Source organism: Oryzias melastigma, linkage group LG13 (assembly GCF_002922805.2).
Source record: "Oryzias melastigma strain HK-1 linkage group LG13, ASM292280v2, whole genome shotgun sequence".
Taxonomy (NCBI): Eukaryota; Metazoa; Chordata; class Actinopteri; order Beloniformes; family Adrianichthyidae; genus Oryzias; species Oryzias melastigma.
In genome coordinates, this window is record NC_050524.1 from 6,083,424 (window position 1) to 6,100,388 (window position 16,965).

The 16,965-nt window shown below is 42.9% G+C and overlaps 1 protein-coding gene across 7 annotated transcripts in view; it reads right to left on the minus strand.

Annotated features, from left to right (window-relative positions):
- Positions 1–16,965, minus strand: part of nectin1b (nectin cell adhesion molecule 1b) — a 258,757-nt gene that overhangs the window by 142,679 nt on the left and 99,113 nt on the right. For 3 of the 7 annotated variants that reach the window (XM_024276589.2, XM_036214901.1, XM_036214900.1), the window contains one exon: positions 6,489–6,617. The exons of the other annotated variants lie outside the window; for them this stretch is intronic. In XM_024276589.2, coding sequence (XP_024132357.1) covers positions 6,489–6,617 — 129 coding nt within the window. The remainder of the gene's footprint in view (positions 1–6,488; positions 6,618–16,965) is intronic. 7 annotated transcript variants of the gene reach the window in all.

A 16,965-nucleotide genomic window follows, 5' to 3' on the forward strand; every position in this document is an offset into this window, starting at 1 on the left:
AAGTTTATCCGCATGCACCAAAGAAACATTTGCCCTCTTTGGTTAAGGTGAAAGGAGCAGTTAGACAAGAAAAAAAACAGCACAAGAGCTTTTCTGGCTTCTGCACTCAAAATTCAAAGTGATAATTTCATGAAAGTTCAGCGTTAAACAGAACAACCAGACATTTCATCAACAGCGTAGTCGTAACGTGAAAACAGCAGTGATCACACCAGCCAAGAAAATAGGGAGTAAATACACAATGCAAGGAGAGAGGAGTCGAACAACTCCGTTCAGGCGGCAGAGCTGCACGACACGCTCCAAATCCCAAATATATGTCATTATAAAAGAAAAAAAAAGCATAAAATAGCGATCAGTATCACACACAACTGAGATACTATTGGCCGGCTGCAGCAGCCTCCAGAACCGCTCTCATCCAAAGCTGCATCCGTATCTCTACCACCTCTGTAGCTAACCCGAGCCGTCACATCCGTCTCCCCGTTTTAGAGAACGCCGAGCAACTTGAGCATGCAAGGTAGCGCCTCTGACTGTACATGCGTGCAATCGCTTAGCAGCGTGCAAAGCTGCCTCATGCGCAGAGACAGAACGCAGACTTTCATCTGAAATATGATCAAAGCCTCAGAGGCACGTTGTTCGGGTAAACCTGCGAGAGAAAAGGTGTGTTTAATTTCTCCTGTGAAGAAAAGGGGGAAGAGCATCCTCCACACAAATGATGCGGGGGAGGCATGAAGAAGGAGCAGAAAACAATGTGTGTGTGTGTTTGGGGGGGGTAGAAGCTTCTGTTCATGCAGGACAAACTGGAGACTTGTAAGGTTTGCAACGGAACAGGAAAGGATTTGGACAATTAACAGCTTCTGCCTTGTTTTCAGATCTTCTGCTTCTTTGCATCAATCCAGCCAACTACAAGACGTCCTAATGTCATTCCAATAGATCGCAGCACGCTCCATATGTTCATCTGGAATTGATAAACCGCGGTAACAAGACAGACAGAAGGCCAATTTTGTGATGGAAAACTCCACAACCATAAAGACTACAAGATATTTCTCCATGAAACCATTACGTAATCTGAGTATTCCTAAAAAATCTCTGTTTACCTGGAACGAAAATTAAAATAATCTTAAGCAGACGATTGGTGAAAAATTTTGTTTTTCTGTATTTTCCGGACAATGGGGCAACATGGATGGAGAGTCGGTGAAACTCAAACTTATGTCGTAAATAAAGGCACACTGAACAATAAGCCACATTAATCAGGACAAAACAGTCAAAGATAAGTTTGTTAGCGTTAGTAGAACTTAGTTGGAACATGCTACACGTTAGTAGCATTAGCTGCGCTAGCTTATTCACAAAACTTTTAACTCTAAATCTTGATCATAAAACACTACGGTCCTACACCGCTAGCTGGGTTAGCGTATTTAGAATAACACCCAACATTTCTAAAAAACACCTAAAACAAGCGATACTGTTAACTTCCGACCTTGTTAGGAACACATACTAAAAGCACAGACCGACACAGCTACACGTTAGCCATGTTAGCATATTTACAAAACGCCCAACCTTGTTTGGAGAACGTATAAAAAACAGACCAACTCCGTGGAAACAAACGTTACTGTGGATATGCTAGCTCCCAACCTTTGTAGTAACGTATAATAAAAACAGAGCTCGACACTGCTAAACGTTAGCTTTGCTAGCATATTTACGGAACACCTGACCGTGTTTGCAACACTTAAGAAAAACAAACGGATAACGTTAAAACAAGCGTTACTATGACCACGCTAACTCCCAACACTTAATGAAAACAGAGTCCGACACTGCTAAACGTTAGCGGCTACAAAACACCCAAACCTCGCATTTTGTTATAAAAACCGACTGACATTCTAAACTGCTTCATCATCAGTAAACTCAGGGAGAAATATTCTATATATAAGCGTTCCAGCTTATAAGGCGCTCTCCCCTTTCTGAAAAAAATGAAGGCTTTTAAGCGCGTCTTATAGTGCAGAAATAAGATCAATAACCCTCAAAATGAAGCACTCTTTATCCAACACAATGATTTGAGTGTAACTCTGGCATGAAGGGACTGTAGTGGGTGCAGTTAAGAAGCTACCGAAGCCTCCTGCTTCACTGCAATGACAATGGCACTCCATCAGTCCAATGGAGAGACCTCCCAAACACATTCGCTCCCCCTCTGCCGCTGCTCCTTCTCCGGCAAGCCGTCCAATTTCTAAAGCGGTGCCCGGGCACAGTCTCAAATATCAGCTCAGGTTTTAATCTGACCACCTAATGGGATTATTCAGACACAGGCCTTCATTACACACATCAATGGGAGAGCAGAGCCAGGTCACCCGGGCTAGCGAACACATCCTCCCACCGCATCCACAGAAGGCCGCAAATCCACATGATTGAAAGAGAAAAAAGGGAAAACGCTTTCCTTTAATCCGCTCCTTCTAGCCTTCCCCAGCCCGGGAATCTGTTTTTACACTGGAATAGACGATGATTGGAATCTTAATTGGGCTGACTTTTACTCTGCATCTGTAGAACTAGAGTAACTTCTACTTAAAAGAGGCTTTAAAAATACAGAATAGATGCAGTTAAAGTTCATCTCCACCTCTGAAAGGGATCGAGTGACGCTGCTTTTGACACCCAAAAAATGAGATGATCCAATGTCCTCACAAACTCCACACATGAAAGCCACTGTAAACACTTCAGTGTTTAGTGGTGGTCCCACCAGAGAGGAAGCTTTGATACTTCTTCAGAGCAACAAATGGCTTTCTCCAGCTGGGGCTTTTAAGGTTTCTTCCCCCAGATGGTAGCAGACCTGTAATAGGTGGGGTACTTTAAAAGCAGAGAGGGAAGTTCATCCCATCCCCTCGGAGGAACATCGCTTTTATTTCTCCAACTCAAAAAAAGATGTTTTTGGCAAAGTGGGCTGCCTGTTCTCAGTGTGTTATCTCGCCGATTCTACTCTGTTCTTATCCCCGCACAAGGTCCCACCGCTGGCCTCGCAAGCCGAGATAACCAAAAGTGTCGCCTCTGCAATTTATGACCATACGAGGAAGAGGAACGCAGTAATCGAATTACGGAAACAACGACTTAAGAATTTGGAAAAAAAAGGTGTTTGACAGTACGGAGGAGGGAATTGCTCCGCACACCTTCACACCTGCCAACACACTGATAAAGAAGACCTCTGCAACACAACAGCAGCCACGATAATGCTCCAAAAAACAAAAGGCTATTAGCACTGCTGTGGACGTATGCAGATAGTGGAGCAAACTACGACTCGCAGCGTCAAAAATGTTCCACAGAGATTAATAGAAGGTGGGACGTGCCGTGAAAGGCCATAATTTAATCCCAAAGGATGATAGATTCGCACAAGTTAGAGGTGGTAAAAAGGAAAGCTGTTTTAAGCAGACCGTCGTGTTTTGGATTAATCTGTCTGAACACTCCGACATGATGGAGTGCGTGATTTACTTTGTTCAAACATTTTGAGTGAAATCTGTTTCTTTCCGAACTGCATGGGTTGTTCTTTCCTGAGAGACGAATGTTCGGCAGGCGAATCCGAAAAAGATGTCCTGGGGTGGAAGGGATTTTGTGGCTTTTGAAAACAGAAACAAGAAAGTAGCATGAAGGCACGTCTTGAGCGGCGGGGGGAATGCTGCTGCCTTGACGCGTCCGTACACGAATCCTGACAGGGAAACACCAGCATTCCTGGGAATTAGCACAAGCACTTGAACCAGGCTTTGACAGAGGATGCAAAGGGCGCAGCGGCAAACTAACCAGACTAATTGAGGAACAAGCAGCAGACAACAGGAGATGAAAAGGGGGGAAAAGAGGCCTACTTGAGGTAGTTGGGGAAAAAGAAGATCTTTTGCAGAGTTGACAACAGCAAATAAAGAAAGAGAGAATGAGGATGGGGACAATTGGAGGAGACACATTAATTCAGTGATTCCAGAGATCCTCATTACCGCCCTGTCTGAATTTGCTAGAGCTTGTGAAGTCATGGAAATGTAATTCTGCCACAATGAATAAAAGCTCTTCACTGACAGGAATTAAACGGGCTGCCTAGAAAGTCGAGGCAAATCTCCCCCTACTCCCTTCTTCACTTTGTTTCACTTTCCCCCCCGATTTTTTATATATTTTCCCCTGTTGCTATCATCATTCCTACAGAGGCGTAAGCTCCACCTCATGTGCCGGTAAATGCCACTCAAGACACTAAAACCTTCAGACTAGTCATTCAAATTCCATTCCCTTTCAAACGTGAATGGTTAAGACGCATGGGGATGTGCAGCAGGAGATAAGGCACAAAAACACCTTAAGGTGTCTCTTCTGCACGCATGTTAACGCGCAGGAGCAGAAAGTCATACTAACTGATACCGAAAGGTCTGCAATTTCTGCTGAACAACACATTTAAGGCGCTTCATAGTAGTGGTAGGACCCAAAATTGCTTAGGTTATTGTATAATTTGGGACTTTTTTTTAATTATTAAACATTTTAATCAGACTGGTTTTATTTGGGAGCTGTGCAAAAAAACATCTTACATATTTTAGCCTTAATTTTTGCGCCTTTTTATCTGGAGTGCCTTATCTGTAATAATTCTGGTTGTCCTTACTGATGTCGAAGCGATTTTGAAAAATACATGGCGCTCTGCCAAAATATGTCTATTTTTTTTACGAGTTGCAGACAAGTTTTGTAAATATACTAACACAGCTATTGTAGTGGTATTGGGCTGTCATTTTTACATGATGCTAACAAGATTGGGAATTAGTGTAGTCACAGTAGCGATTATTTTAGCGGTATCGTAACGTTTTAAACACATTGCAAACAAGTTTGGGCATTATTTTGAAATCACTAACGTGGCTAATGTAGCGGTATCGTACCGTGTTTTTTCCTGCATGTTACCAACAAGGTTGGGAGTTAGCGCAGTCACAGTGACGTTTGTTCATATGATCGTGGCTGTGTCCGATTTACCACCCTAATCCCTAACTCCTAAAAAAACTATATAGTGCCCTGCATTTTAAAAGCAATTCGGACACGATGCTAACTACTTTACTTTCGCCTTGTTAAAAGCTGGGTATGACGTCACCGATTTACAAAGTGAAAATGGAATCAATACAAACATTTCCCGACGTCTATTTGTGACTCCACTGTGTTCTGATGATGAAAATATTGAGGGTTTGTTAAAAAATTACATTTAAGCACGTTTTTTTTGCAAAAGTTGTTCAACCGCTGTGCATTGTGGTCTATATTTGCTAATGTAGTGAGCATCGATGCACGCTAGTTTTCGCAAAGACTTCTGGGAAATTTCTAGTGCACTCAATTTTGGAATAGTAGATTTGGACAGCACTAGAAAATGGAGAACACGCTATATATTGCATATAGTGAGTAGGGGGCGAATTCGGACGTAGCTGTAGTCTTTCTTTTACGTGCTACTAACAAGGTTAGGAGTTAGCGTAGTCACAGTAACACTTGTTTTAGTGGTATCGGCCATTTTTTTTTTACAAGTTGCAAACAAGTTTGGGCATTATTTTGAAATTGGTAACATGGCAAATGTAGCTGTGAACACGCTAACGTGGCTAAAGCTTCTAATGCGGCTAACGTGTAGCGTGTTACAAATACGTTTTAGAGTGACTGTGAACGCAGTTATAAAGTCTAACTGTTTGATGGTCTTATCTCTGACTCTTTGTCTGCAGTTGTAGTACAGTTAACATATGCATGATGTAAGTTCAAAAACAGACCATTCATTGACTTTGCTCTTTATAATCTAAAATGCAAAAATTAGGGTAACTTAGTCAACCTATGCGGTATTTTTAATTAAAGCTTCATTAAAAATTGAATCCAACCATTTTTCTTTCTATTGTCACTTCACAGTTTTTTTGCTGTCATTGTCAAACACATTTGAAAGGTGTGTGAAATCACATTTTCCCTTAAAAGATTAAATTTTAAATGGTCTAAGTCTAAATCAGGTTTCTTCTTGCAGTCACAGCTGATTATATTGCGTCACAACATGGAAATGTAACATACATGACAGTCCTTGGAAGAAAGTGTTGGAAATGATGTGGAATTTAAGAAGAGAAAACAGATTTTTAAATAAAAAATGTTTCAGTTATGGAATTTGTTCAAACTTGTATAGTAATAAATTAAAGTTATAAAAAAATAACTTTATCAATATTAGGTATTTTCCCCAACAGTAAGTTAGAATCAAAGAGGCTTCTTCATTGGCTACTCAATTTAAGGGAATAAAGTCTTTCTGTAGATCTGTGTGGATTAAATCCAGGTTTGAATTACAACCTTGAAATCAAATCAAAACAGTACAAGAAAAGGACTGATTGTGTAATATTTTGATGGAGGTTGGGTTATACTAAGAATAGTTTTTATTGTAGCTCCAGGCTGTCAAAAATTGAAACCTTTAGGATCTAAAACCGTGTTAAGTAGGAAGTTAGAGAAGGTTGCAGACATTTAAGATAAAAAAAGTTTGCTTTTTGGCGTTGTAGTTTCACCTGGTTGTGTGACGAAAACAGGAATGCAGTCTTGCTGCCACGGCCGACAGGGCGACACCCTACCGTTTAGATTACCCTGTTTGGTAACCCCTGATCCAGGCTGCAAGATCCCATGGTCTGATGGGAAGTCTGGGTGGACAGACAGATGGAAGGGAGTACGTCAGTGCTTAGGCGGGAGGAATGGTGTTGGTGCAGGTGCACTTTGTTTTGGTTTTCAGGAAAGATGATGTCAGGGCGACGAGGACGGAAAAGCGAAGGGAGAGGAAGGACCCCCCACTCCCACACAACAAACCCAACCATGCACAATACCTCCACCCCCCACCAAGAACCATCAGACATAAACACACAGAGAAAACCAAACGGACACCCAACATAACCACGCACAAAAGACTACAGACATCCAAGTGAAAATTCCTCCGCATAACATTTGGACCTCATCTAGATACACTTATGAGGAGCAGAAAGGGTTTTTTCGGCCCTTCTCTCCCACGCCTCTGCTCCCCCGATAAGAGCGCCGATTCAATGCAAACAGAAATGTCGCCAACCATCGAAAACACTGGATATTTTGTCTATTGCTGCTACATCCGTATGGCTCAGTGGACCGACCGCTTCTCTATACAGAAACAAAAGTCATACAAGAAGAGGATATGCAATGACTAAACTAAAATGAGAACGGCAAGAAAACAAGACTCTTTTCTAGGCTTTAGAACTATTGATCACTCCTTTATGCCATTGTTGTGTATTAAAAGCTTCTTTTATAATGCTGTCTGGTACAGATGTAAACATAGATATGTCATTGGTCGCTTTGAGCTTTTTTTTTAAGATTTGTTAACAGGTTTACCATATTGCTAAAGGAATAAACAAAATGCAACTTTATGTGTCATTTTTCTAGATCAAAACATGACATAATTCTTTAACACCGGAGCTTTAGCCCCAATGTTGACATTCTATTTTGACCAGCTCAGTGGGCCTGTGGGTAGAGTATCCACCTCGAGACTGGAAGGTCACAAGTTCAAATCCTGGCCAAGTCATACCAAAGACTTAAAATGGCATCCAGTGTCTCCCTGTTTGACACTCAACATCAAGGGGTCGGGATGGGGGGTTCCCGAGCGCGGCTGTGTCTGCAGCTCACCGCTCCCCCACGGGATGGGTCAAATGTAGAGAACCAATTTCACACATCTTGATGTGTGGCAACTAAGGGGACTTCAACATTTGGCTACAGTTTCTCTACAACCATTGACGCAATAAATGTAATTCCAGTAGATTCTAAAGCGGAGAAAAGCAGCACTGAATTGAAACACTTTACAATAGTTAGGTGATTAGGCAATCAATCAGCTTAATCTGTCCCAGAGTAAAGTGGCTTATTTTAATTGCTCCTTAATGATACTTTTGCACTTTACGAACGTAAAACGCTACATAGTTACAACACTTTACTGTTGGCTTTGCACCCATATGCAACACATTACCAGCGTACAGTGTTGCATATGGGTTATATTGGCTGACCCTAACCCTAAGCCAAAAGGAAGAGCTGTTTTTGTCTGCATCAGAATCAGGTTAAGCAGTTAAAGAAACAGTACATCTCTGTTGAATTGCGTGAGGAGTCCATCTCCAAACCGTCACTTAAGCCTCGTTTCCACTGAGCAGTCCGGTCCGGTACAGTCCGGTACGATCCAGTATTTTGGGTGTTTCCATTGTTAAAGGGACCACTAAACAGTTCTGACCCGTACCTCCATCTGTTGTAGGTCCATAGAAAAAAAGAAAGGGACGGTTCGGGCGGAGCCGCTGTTGCCACCCATTGATTGGTGATCAAAGTGATGACGAAGTTTGAAAGCACCAACATGGCGCTAATCCTCTTTACGGCGGTATTTTTCTTAGCCGCTCGCAATCTTCTTTCAAACAACATTAAATTTCTGTTATACACGACGTACAAAAAGTAAAGCAAGAAAAAGACGAGCTGCTGGATGACCTCCGTTGTTGTTGCTTTTCTAGTTGTCGCACTACAATGACGAAATGACACAAAGACCAGATATAGTAAGAATATGAAGGAGTGACACATATTCCTTCAATATTGCCCTTTCCAAGATGGCGGCTCTGTTGACGAAATGGTGTGGTGGCGCGTTTCGCATTTATTAAAAGCCTCCACTTAAATCTAACACTTCAAAACTTTTCCTTCTACATTGTTTTTTTAATTGCAAATATTCTTAAGTTATTATGTGACTTCTGTTTCTCTTAGGTGTCACTCATGAAATCTGAGAGCCTTTTAGAGATTTTTGGCTGTTTTTCTGGCCGCTTTATTCCACAGGGGCTGTAATTATAATGTCAAACGCTTTTCTAATGACCTGTGATTATTTACAGCATGATCTTAACGGGAATAATCCTTTAAAAACTGTGTTCGCCTTTAGAGTAACATTTGTTTCAAGCCTGCGTGAGGCTGCGGAGCTAAGTGGAAAGGCTGTTATCAGGTCAGCAGGCGGGAAGCTGGCAAATCTGCATGTTAGGACGTGTTAATCCAGGAGAGGCTGGGCAGTTTGTTTACCATCAGATGTTCGTTTTTTTGTTGTTGTTGTTAGTTCTGGTGTCTGAGTGCAGTGAGTGAATCACCACACAGAATCAGCGGCAGCAGCAGCAGCAGCGGTGGCTCCGGAGCCAGTGGTCAGACCCTGGGACAGTGTCTGACCTACTTCATCAGGCTCTCAGGGAGGCGTGACAGATCCGACGCTATGCGAGCGGACAGCGAGGAGGATGAGGAAGAGGAGGAGGAGGTGAGCTGGGCCGAAGGGGGCTAAGCCAATCCCCGTGCTCCTCCTGTCTGCCACATCCTTCTCCCCTCTGCACATCCTCCAGAGAGCAGAAACAGCAAGCCATGCAGAAACAAATGTTAAGATAAATCGCTGAGGTCTCCCCTGCTCTGCTCTCACATGCCCTCCTCTGGTCAAATTAGCATTTCAAGACTCCAGTCAGGCTGTGTCTTCTTTTTCTTCTTCAGCTGCAGAAAAACGGAGCACCCCCGTCCTCCATTTTATGCTAAGCGAGCGTCTTCTCGGCTTTATGGTGCGGCCTCCGCTGCGCCGGCAAGGCCGCGCGCCACGCTAATGTCGCATTTGGATAATGAGGTGTGATGTCGGCAGAATGGGAACAACCTCGCCTCCTAAAGCCCACCTGCGGAGAGGACGCGGGGGCGGGGAAAGCTCGCAGGTTCGTGTGGATGTCACTGCAGGAAGTTCAAGGGTGAGGCGGAGCTGGAGACCGAGCCTCAGCTCCTCCACCTGTCGAAGTTTCTCCGTGAGAGCGTAATACCGTACAAGATATATACACGCGTGGCCTTTGGGTCTATGAATAATGCAGGCAGCCATGTGAGAAGGCGCCGGCGCCGTACGATCGCGCGCAGATTGAGACAGATGACAGGCCAAGACAAACAAATTTCACATTGCAGAGGGAGCCTCTGCAAAGCTGACATCATGATGTCTCTCATCCCTGTCAGGAGGAAGCCGGAGACAAATGGCTGCGCGGAGCAGCGCCGCTGTTAGGTGTCAGTAATATATGGTGCGTTGCTTGTTTTATTCAAGGATGTTCTTGCCGCAGTCTTGCAAGTTTTATTACAGGGAGCGATGAGTGCGGTTCAAGAAACACGGTGACGGAGGGGTGTTGATCAAATCAAGGCGACACATGGAAACTCTTTAGTTGGCCAACTTTTTTTGGACTAAATGTCAACAAAATGACCTACAGGTAAGTAGCAAGCCAAAAGAAGTTAACTTTTTTGTCACTTTGTGAGCTTCTTAAAAACTCTTCTCTCACAGGTCCTCCTTTCAAAACCTGAAGACGCATTTTCATCTCAACCACTCAGACGGAGCAGATTTTCCTGCTTCAGCTCCCCATCGAGTCCGGAAACTGATCATAACGAGCGCTCGGGTGAACATCGGAGAGAGCAGCTCGGAAAACTTCTTGTATTTCGGTTTCGTCCCCAATATTTGATACAAGACGCAGGGATGTGGGCATTAAAAATTCATCAATCCCGGGAAGTAGGACATTGTTTCCCTACACATCCCGCCTCCTGTCCGCGCCGCGTGAGTGCAACTCTGACGACGGTGAGCTGAAAGTATAAATGTGCAGCTAAAGCCATAGTTCAGGCCAAACTGTCCAGAAAATGCAGTTTAATAAACTCTAAGAAGTAGACTAAAATACACAGAGGGCTGTGTAAAAACATAAAGTCCTCCAGGGGACCTTTAATAAACGACTCCTGCGTTGTTTGGACAGCTCTGATTGAGAGTGTCTCAGTGAGGAGGCCATTTTTTTCTTTTTTTTGGGATCCTTCATCCCCGGGCTCTCAAGGTGAGGTTTAAATTTACCGAGATCAAATTGTACTTCCTCTAAAAAGCATTGCAGCAATCTTTAAACCAGACAGATCTTTAATGCGTCGGGTTATCTTTTTTTTTGAAGGTGAAAAACAATTTTAAAGCATGGCAGGTCTTGTAAAAACCANGTTAAAAAAAAAAAAAAAAAGAAATTCTTGATTAAGCAACGGATGATTGTTTTGTCATAAATCAATAAAATGGAGTTGTTGAAGGTTTTAATGGTGAGCTTTACATGTGATGCCAGCTCAGACTGACTGACTGTGCTCGGTGATTTATCGCTGCTGGCTTTGCTGCCTTGATTTACCTGCTTCCCTGCCATCCAAGTGGCAAGCTTCCACTGTTTCCTGAGCTGCGGCGTTTGAATGATAGAGGAGGAGCGAACGCAGTCAGCTACATAAATCCATGCGAGCAGACTCGTGCCCTCTCTTCCACCTCTGAGCCGCTTCCAGATGCCGTTTCTGGAATCCACTTTCTCCTAAATTTTTGAAGGATCAAACTCTGCTGGTCACGTGTTTATCTAGATTTCCTCTGCAGCGTTTTCTACCCATGTGATTCCACCCCCTCCCTCTTAACTTGATTGTCTCACATGGGAGCAAGATATTGCTTATTCAGGCAGGCGTGAACAGATGCTGGCGCTGGTAGCCTGAGCGTCTTCTTCAGTGAACACCCCCCTCCGTGCACCAAGTTTAACCCATTAACTGCATGTGAGAACTGGACTGAGTGGCCCCACCCCCATCAAGCTCAGAACAGGAAGTATCTGCTGGCTCCAAGAAGCCAAAATCCCATGACTTATGGTCACTGTAACTTTTGCTTAGTGGTATCTGTTCGATTTTTTTTCCCGTGTTGCAAACAAGGTTAGGAGTAACAAATTTGCTAATGCGGCTAACGCTTCTAATGTGGGTAACATGTAGAAGTTTGGAAGTGGGTTTTTTTTTGTTGTTTTTTTTACGTGTTACTAACTAGGTTGGTAGTTTGCAAAGTCACAGTAACTTTTGCTTAGTGGTATCTGATTTTTTTAACGTGTTGCAAACAAAGTTGGGAGTAATACATTTGCTAATGCGGCTAACGCTTGTAACACTTCTAAGGTGGGTAATGTACAGAAGTTCGGACAGTCTTTTTTTTACCATGTTACTAAGAAGGTTGGAGTTAGGATGTAGAGAAGTTTGTTACATTACTAACAAGTTAGTGTATTCATAGTAACTTTTGTTATACCGGTATCGGTCTGTGTTTTTCAAGTGTTGCACACAAGTTTGGTATTTACAGATTTTGTAAATTCGCTAACACGGCCAACATGTAGCGGTGTTTGACTGTGGCTTTTTTTTTACGCGTCATTAAGAAGGTTGGAGTTAGAATAGTCAACTGTGGCTCAATAGTAGTTAACAGTAACTTTTATTGTGGTATCTTTCAGATTTTTTACGAGTTGCAAACAAGGTTGGGAGTTACAGGACTTGTGAATTCGCTAATGCCGCTAATGCTTCTAACGTTGGTAACATGTCGAGATGTCAGGCAGTCCATTTTATTTTTTTTAAGTGCCACTCCCAAGGTGGATAGTTAGTGTAGTCGCAGTAACTTTTCTTTAATGGTATCTATCTTTTTCATTCATTAATATTCTTGGGAGTTACAGAAATCGTGAATTTACAAATGTGCGTAACATGTAGCAGTTAGCATGGTCACGGTAACATTTGTTTTATCGATTTCAATCTGTTTTTTATACTTGCTGCAAACAAGGTTGAAAGCTACAAATGCTGTGAGTACGCTAACACTTTTAATATAGCTAACATGTAGCGTTACAAACAAGATCTAACGGAGTTTGTTAAGTCTGACTTACAGACTTATCTCTGAAACTTTTGTCTCGCTAAATGTCCCTTAAACTTCAGTGCACCTGATATATGACATGAGTTTGACGGTGGCTTGCAATTCTGTGCGGACAGTATCACGATAATATGTGGAGCAAATAAGCTAGTTTTTTTTTAAAGCCCGAAGTGAGCCATTTTCTATGGGTGATGTCACACTCACTCATTCCAGTTCTCATATACAGTCAATGGTTTAACCCGAGAGGCAAAGCTGCTGCACTGACATATGAAAGCTACGCAGCAAACCCAAAAGGTTCGCCGACCCTCACCCAATTCAATGGCCCCCCACCCCTTTTTCAAAAAGAAGAGGTCGGGGGTTCATGTGCGTAAACAAACATATCCTGCACTGCTTGACTGGAGGAAATGTTCCCACATGTCACTTGGCTGTTCCCTGCCAAGAATAAAACCGCACATCTCCTTTCTCAGGGGCGTTAATGACATAATTGCAAGGCCGTCCTGACAAACCATCATCTTGTTGCATTGTGGAAGAAATTTAAGATGGTGGTGTTGATTTGTTTCAAAGACAAAAAAAAGCAGAGTGTGGTGGTGGGAAGCTGATAATGAAAGACTCATTTGGCTCTCTTAAGTTGGGAAGGATCTTTGAGGTTAAACCACTTGATGCAGCCCTCTTCCTGCAGCCTCCTCCACCGCAGGACTCACTGATTGAGCCAGAAGACACTTAAAAGCGTATAAAAAAACCCTATTGTTTTCTGTCTCAATTATCTCTACTTTTTAACATGGCCTCTGATGCCTGCTAGTAATTAGCCGATTAATCAGATTTGACGACTTGTCATTTCTCTCTTGGACAATTCTCGGCTGGATGTAAATGAGTAAGGTATTTGCTAAGAAGATGAAGCTCCTTTGGCTCAGAATCCTCTACCCCTCGTCTGTTTTCCCGCAGACCTCCTCTGCGCACGAGGATTGATTAAAACCGGAGAGTGGTTCATTAGATTCTGACAAGTGACGCCATATCTGCAGAACACGCGTCCTTGAAGAAGGCCGCTCTCGCCCGCCGTGGTCCGCGCCAGTCGTTGCCATCTAAATAGCAAACACTGTCCCCAAACTAATTGGAACAAGGTGCTCCATGGCCCCCTCTATTTGCCGAGGTGACAGATATGCGGCTCCCTCAAATCTGCCGGCGAAAAACTCAGGAGCTTGATTAAAATATGCTTCCCTTTAAGTGTTGCATCACAGGCAGAGGAAATAGGTTTCGCCGCGACACAAACAAGTTGTCAAGGACGTTTCATATTCCTGACACGAGAGGCAAGCCCTGACAGGTGTCCTGCATATTAGAATGTCAATCTAGATATTAACTTCAGAAACAAAAGGAGCTCCTGCGAAACCAGTGACAGTTATCCATCGGGGTAAACCGGAGAACGGTATGAGGAAGCTCGGATGCTATTTTTGAAACTTCTGTGACAGTTTACGCAAAGTGCAAAAGAAAAAAAAATACCCTAAAATTAGTCAAACGTTTATGGAGTTATTGCCATGGTGGTAATTACACGGTTAGCTATGGCATCTAGTTTGACTGTAAAACTTTATAGAGGTTAGAGCAAGTTTCCTGTTTGAGTTATCTCAAACTTTTTCCTTAAGCTCTATGTCCTCCTCACCAAATTTAACCAACTTTTTCTTAACAAACCTTGCTGAGCACAATCATTGACTGTATATGAGAACTGAACCAACCGACCATAGAAATTGGGGAATTTCTGAATTGAAGTCACTTCAGTGGCTATTTTTTTGGGCAATATGGATGCCGCCATGTTGGAGCCAGAAGCCAGTGTCCACGTCAATGTCAAAGTCTGAGTCATTTTTCTGTGGAAACCACGATCTCCAATCAGGAGTGAGGATGTTGGAAGTCCACACCCCCACTACTTGAAGGTCTGCAATTAAAGGTTTAACATTTATTGATCCATCTGATTGTCCAGTAGATATCTAACTATAACTAGACAAATATCATGGATAAAAATGAGCATTACAGGAAATCCAATGACTCAGTAAAACCTGTTTATTTCTCAATGGGATTTTAGCTTCTTGGAAAAAGTGGGTACTTCCTGTTTGGAAGGTGAAGGGAGCGAGGTCACTCAGTCCAGTTCTCATATGACTCGTTTCCAATGAACGATCCAGACCAGACTGGACCGGTTCTTTGAGCGTTTCTATTATAAAATGGACCCATTAGCCCGGACCAGATCATTCCATTTTTTGGTCTCCCGTTGGTTGTAGGTCCATAGAAATGGAACGGACCAGTTAGGGGGGGACTACTGTCATCACAGGATGAAATCCATTGATTGGCGGAAAGGTATTACGACAACAGCAAGTGTCCGACCAAAACTTTTCCCGACTAAATATCACAGCCAAAAGTTTTGTCCTCTTTTCGGATGGATTCTTCGTCTCCTGCAAGGAATATTAACCCCTCCCCGTTATTCTTTTTCGTTAGAGACCGGAGACACGCCGAATCCACAAATTCGGAGACCCCCTGTCTCACTTACGCTCTGAATGTTTGTTACCGATCCGTACTGAACAAGAACACTTCTGATCATGCCGTGTAAAACATTTATTATTGGGGGGACACTGTATACAAAATGTCATAACCCAAATATGGAAAAAGAAACTGAATAAAAGACCTCCATTGTTGCCATTCACATTTACTGTAGTCACACCAATGATGACATACAGCTAGTCATGGGTCTACACCCCGCATGCGCTTTGATGGTCCAACACAATGGAAACGCTAGCTTGAATTGCCCGGACCATACTAAAAGGGGCCAGGAGAGGACCAGTCCGCTCAATGGAAATGAGGCAATACACAGTAAACCGGCTTTACCACAACTCTTCCACAAACAGATGCCATCACATCCAGAAAAAGTCCCATACTATGAAGCTTCCTCCACTATACAAGTCTACCTTTGTATCTACAGAACCCACAATGCACAACTAATGCACAGGTACAGTCTTCAGCAGCGCCTCTGCCATGAAAACCAATTTTATAAAGCTCCCACCACAGCTTTTGGAATATATATAGAGAGGATGCTAGAAAGACAACAAAAAAATGGATGTTGTGACTTTACGTTCTCTTCCTATTCCAGATGAACTTATTTCAGTCTTAAAACCTTTGATCCACTCTTGGTTTTTCTAAACTTCTTCCAAAAATGCTTGCATGTGTAATCATCATGGTAAAGCACTTCATCTACTTCACCTTAAATTGGTTCGATTTTCAAAAACGCATGAAATATATCTAAATTGTGCAAGTCGCTTTTCTTTTCTGCAGAAAATACTGAAGTAGAACAACTAAGATCCTGCGCCGCAGCTTTGGAAAAGTCTTTTATGGACTAATCCAAAACGTTTAAGATGTAACAAAGAAGCTTTTAGTAGTGAGTGAAACATCACTCTGAAACCTCCATTATGCTCAGCTGAAGCCAAGTCTGCGACCCACTGTGTTCACTGACAACATTTGTTGTTCTTGTCAACAAAAGAAAAGCCAACTCGACCGCACACTGATTAAAGTTCATGCAAATGACAGAGAGGCCAAGTGAGCGTTAATGCACATGAGCAGCCCAGGCAGGGGCGTAATTATCCCATAAACACATCCATGTTTCACTGCTCTGCCCCACGAACTGTAGTTATGCTCAAAAACACAGCAGACCTGCATCCAAACGGGCCAGGTCTGAGCCCAGACTCTGAACTGCTCCTTCAGAGGAGAGGCTGCCTGCTTCCTCTTCGACTTGTCACTGTTACTATGGGAACATTCTTTTGAGGCACGTTGCCAGGCATGGCCCTGCGGGGAATGTAACCCTAACAGAAATTCAGGACCTGTGCCATGTAAGAGAATAGAATAACATTTGCAGCTCGTATCCAGCCATCTTATTACTACAGAGATTCTAAAAAGATGACTATGGCACGTTCAGAATTCAGGACATGTTTTGGCTCGACTGAAAAATACCAAGAGCGCAGCCCTTACAGGAGGGGGAAAAAAAGTGGCTCTTAAACTATCAAACATAACTGCTCAAAGTGACTTAACTTGGTCTGCTTTGCTTTCACAATGAGTGATCTGAAACAGTCACACAAAAGCAAGTACTGCCTGTTTGGACTTTTGTTTTTCTTCACTTATAATGCGAATTACTCGGATCACTAGTTCTCTCTAGTTCAATGAAAGTCTCCCTGTTTCCATACTGTTGCTGAATCGCATCAGGGTTCACTTGCAAGTCAACCAAAAACCTTTGTTTTCACACTGGTGATAGTTCTCTTGTTTTCTTCCATGTCGTGTTTCAGGTGAGC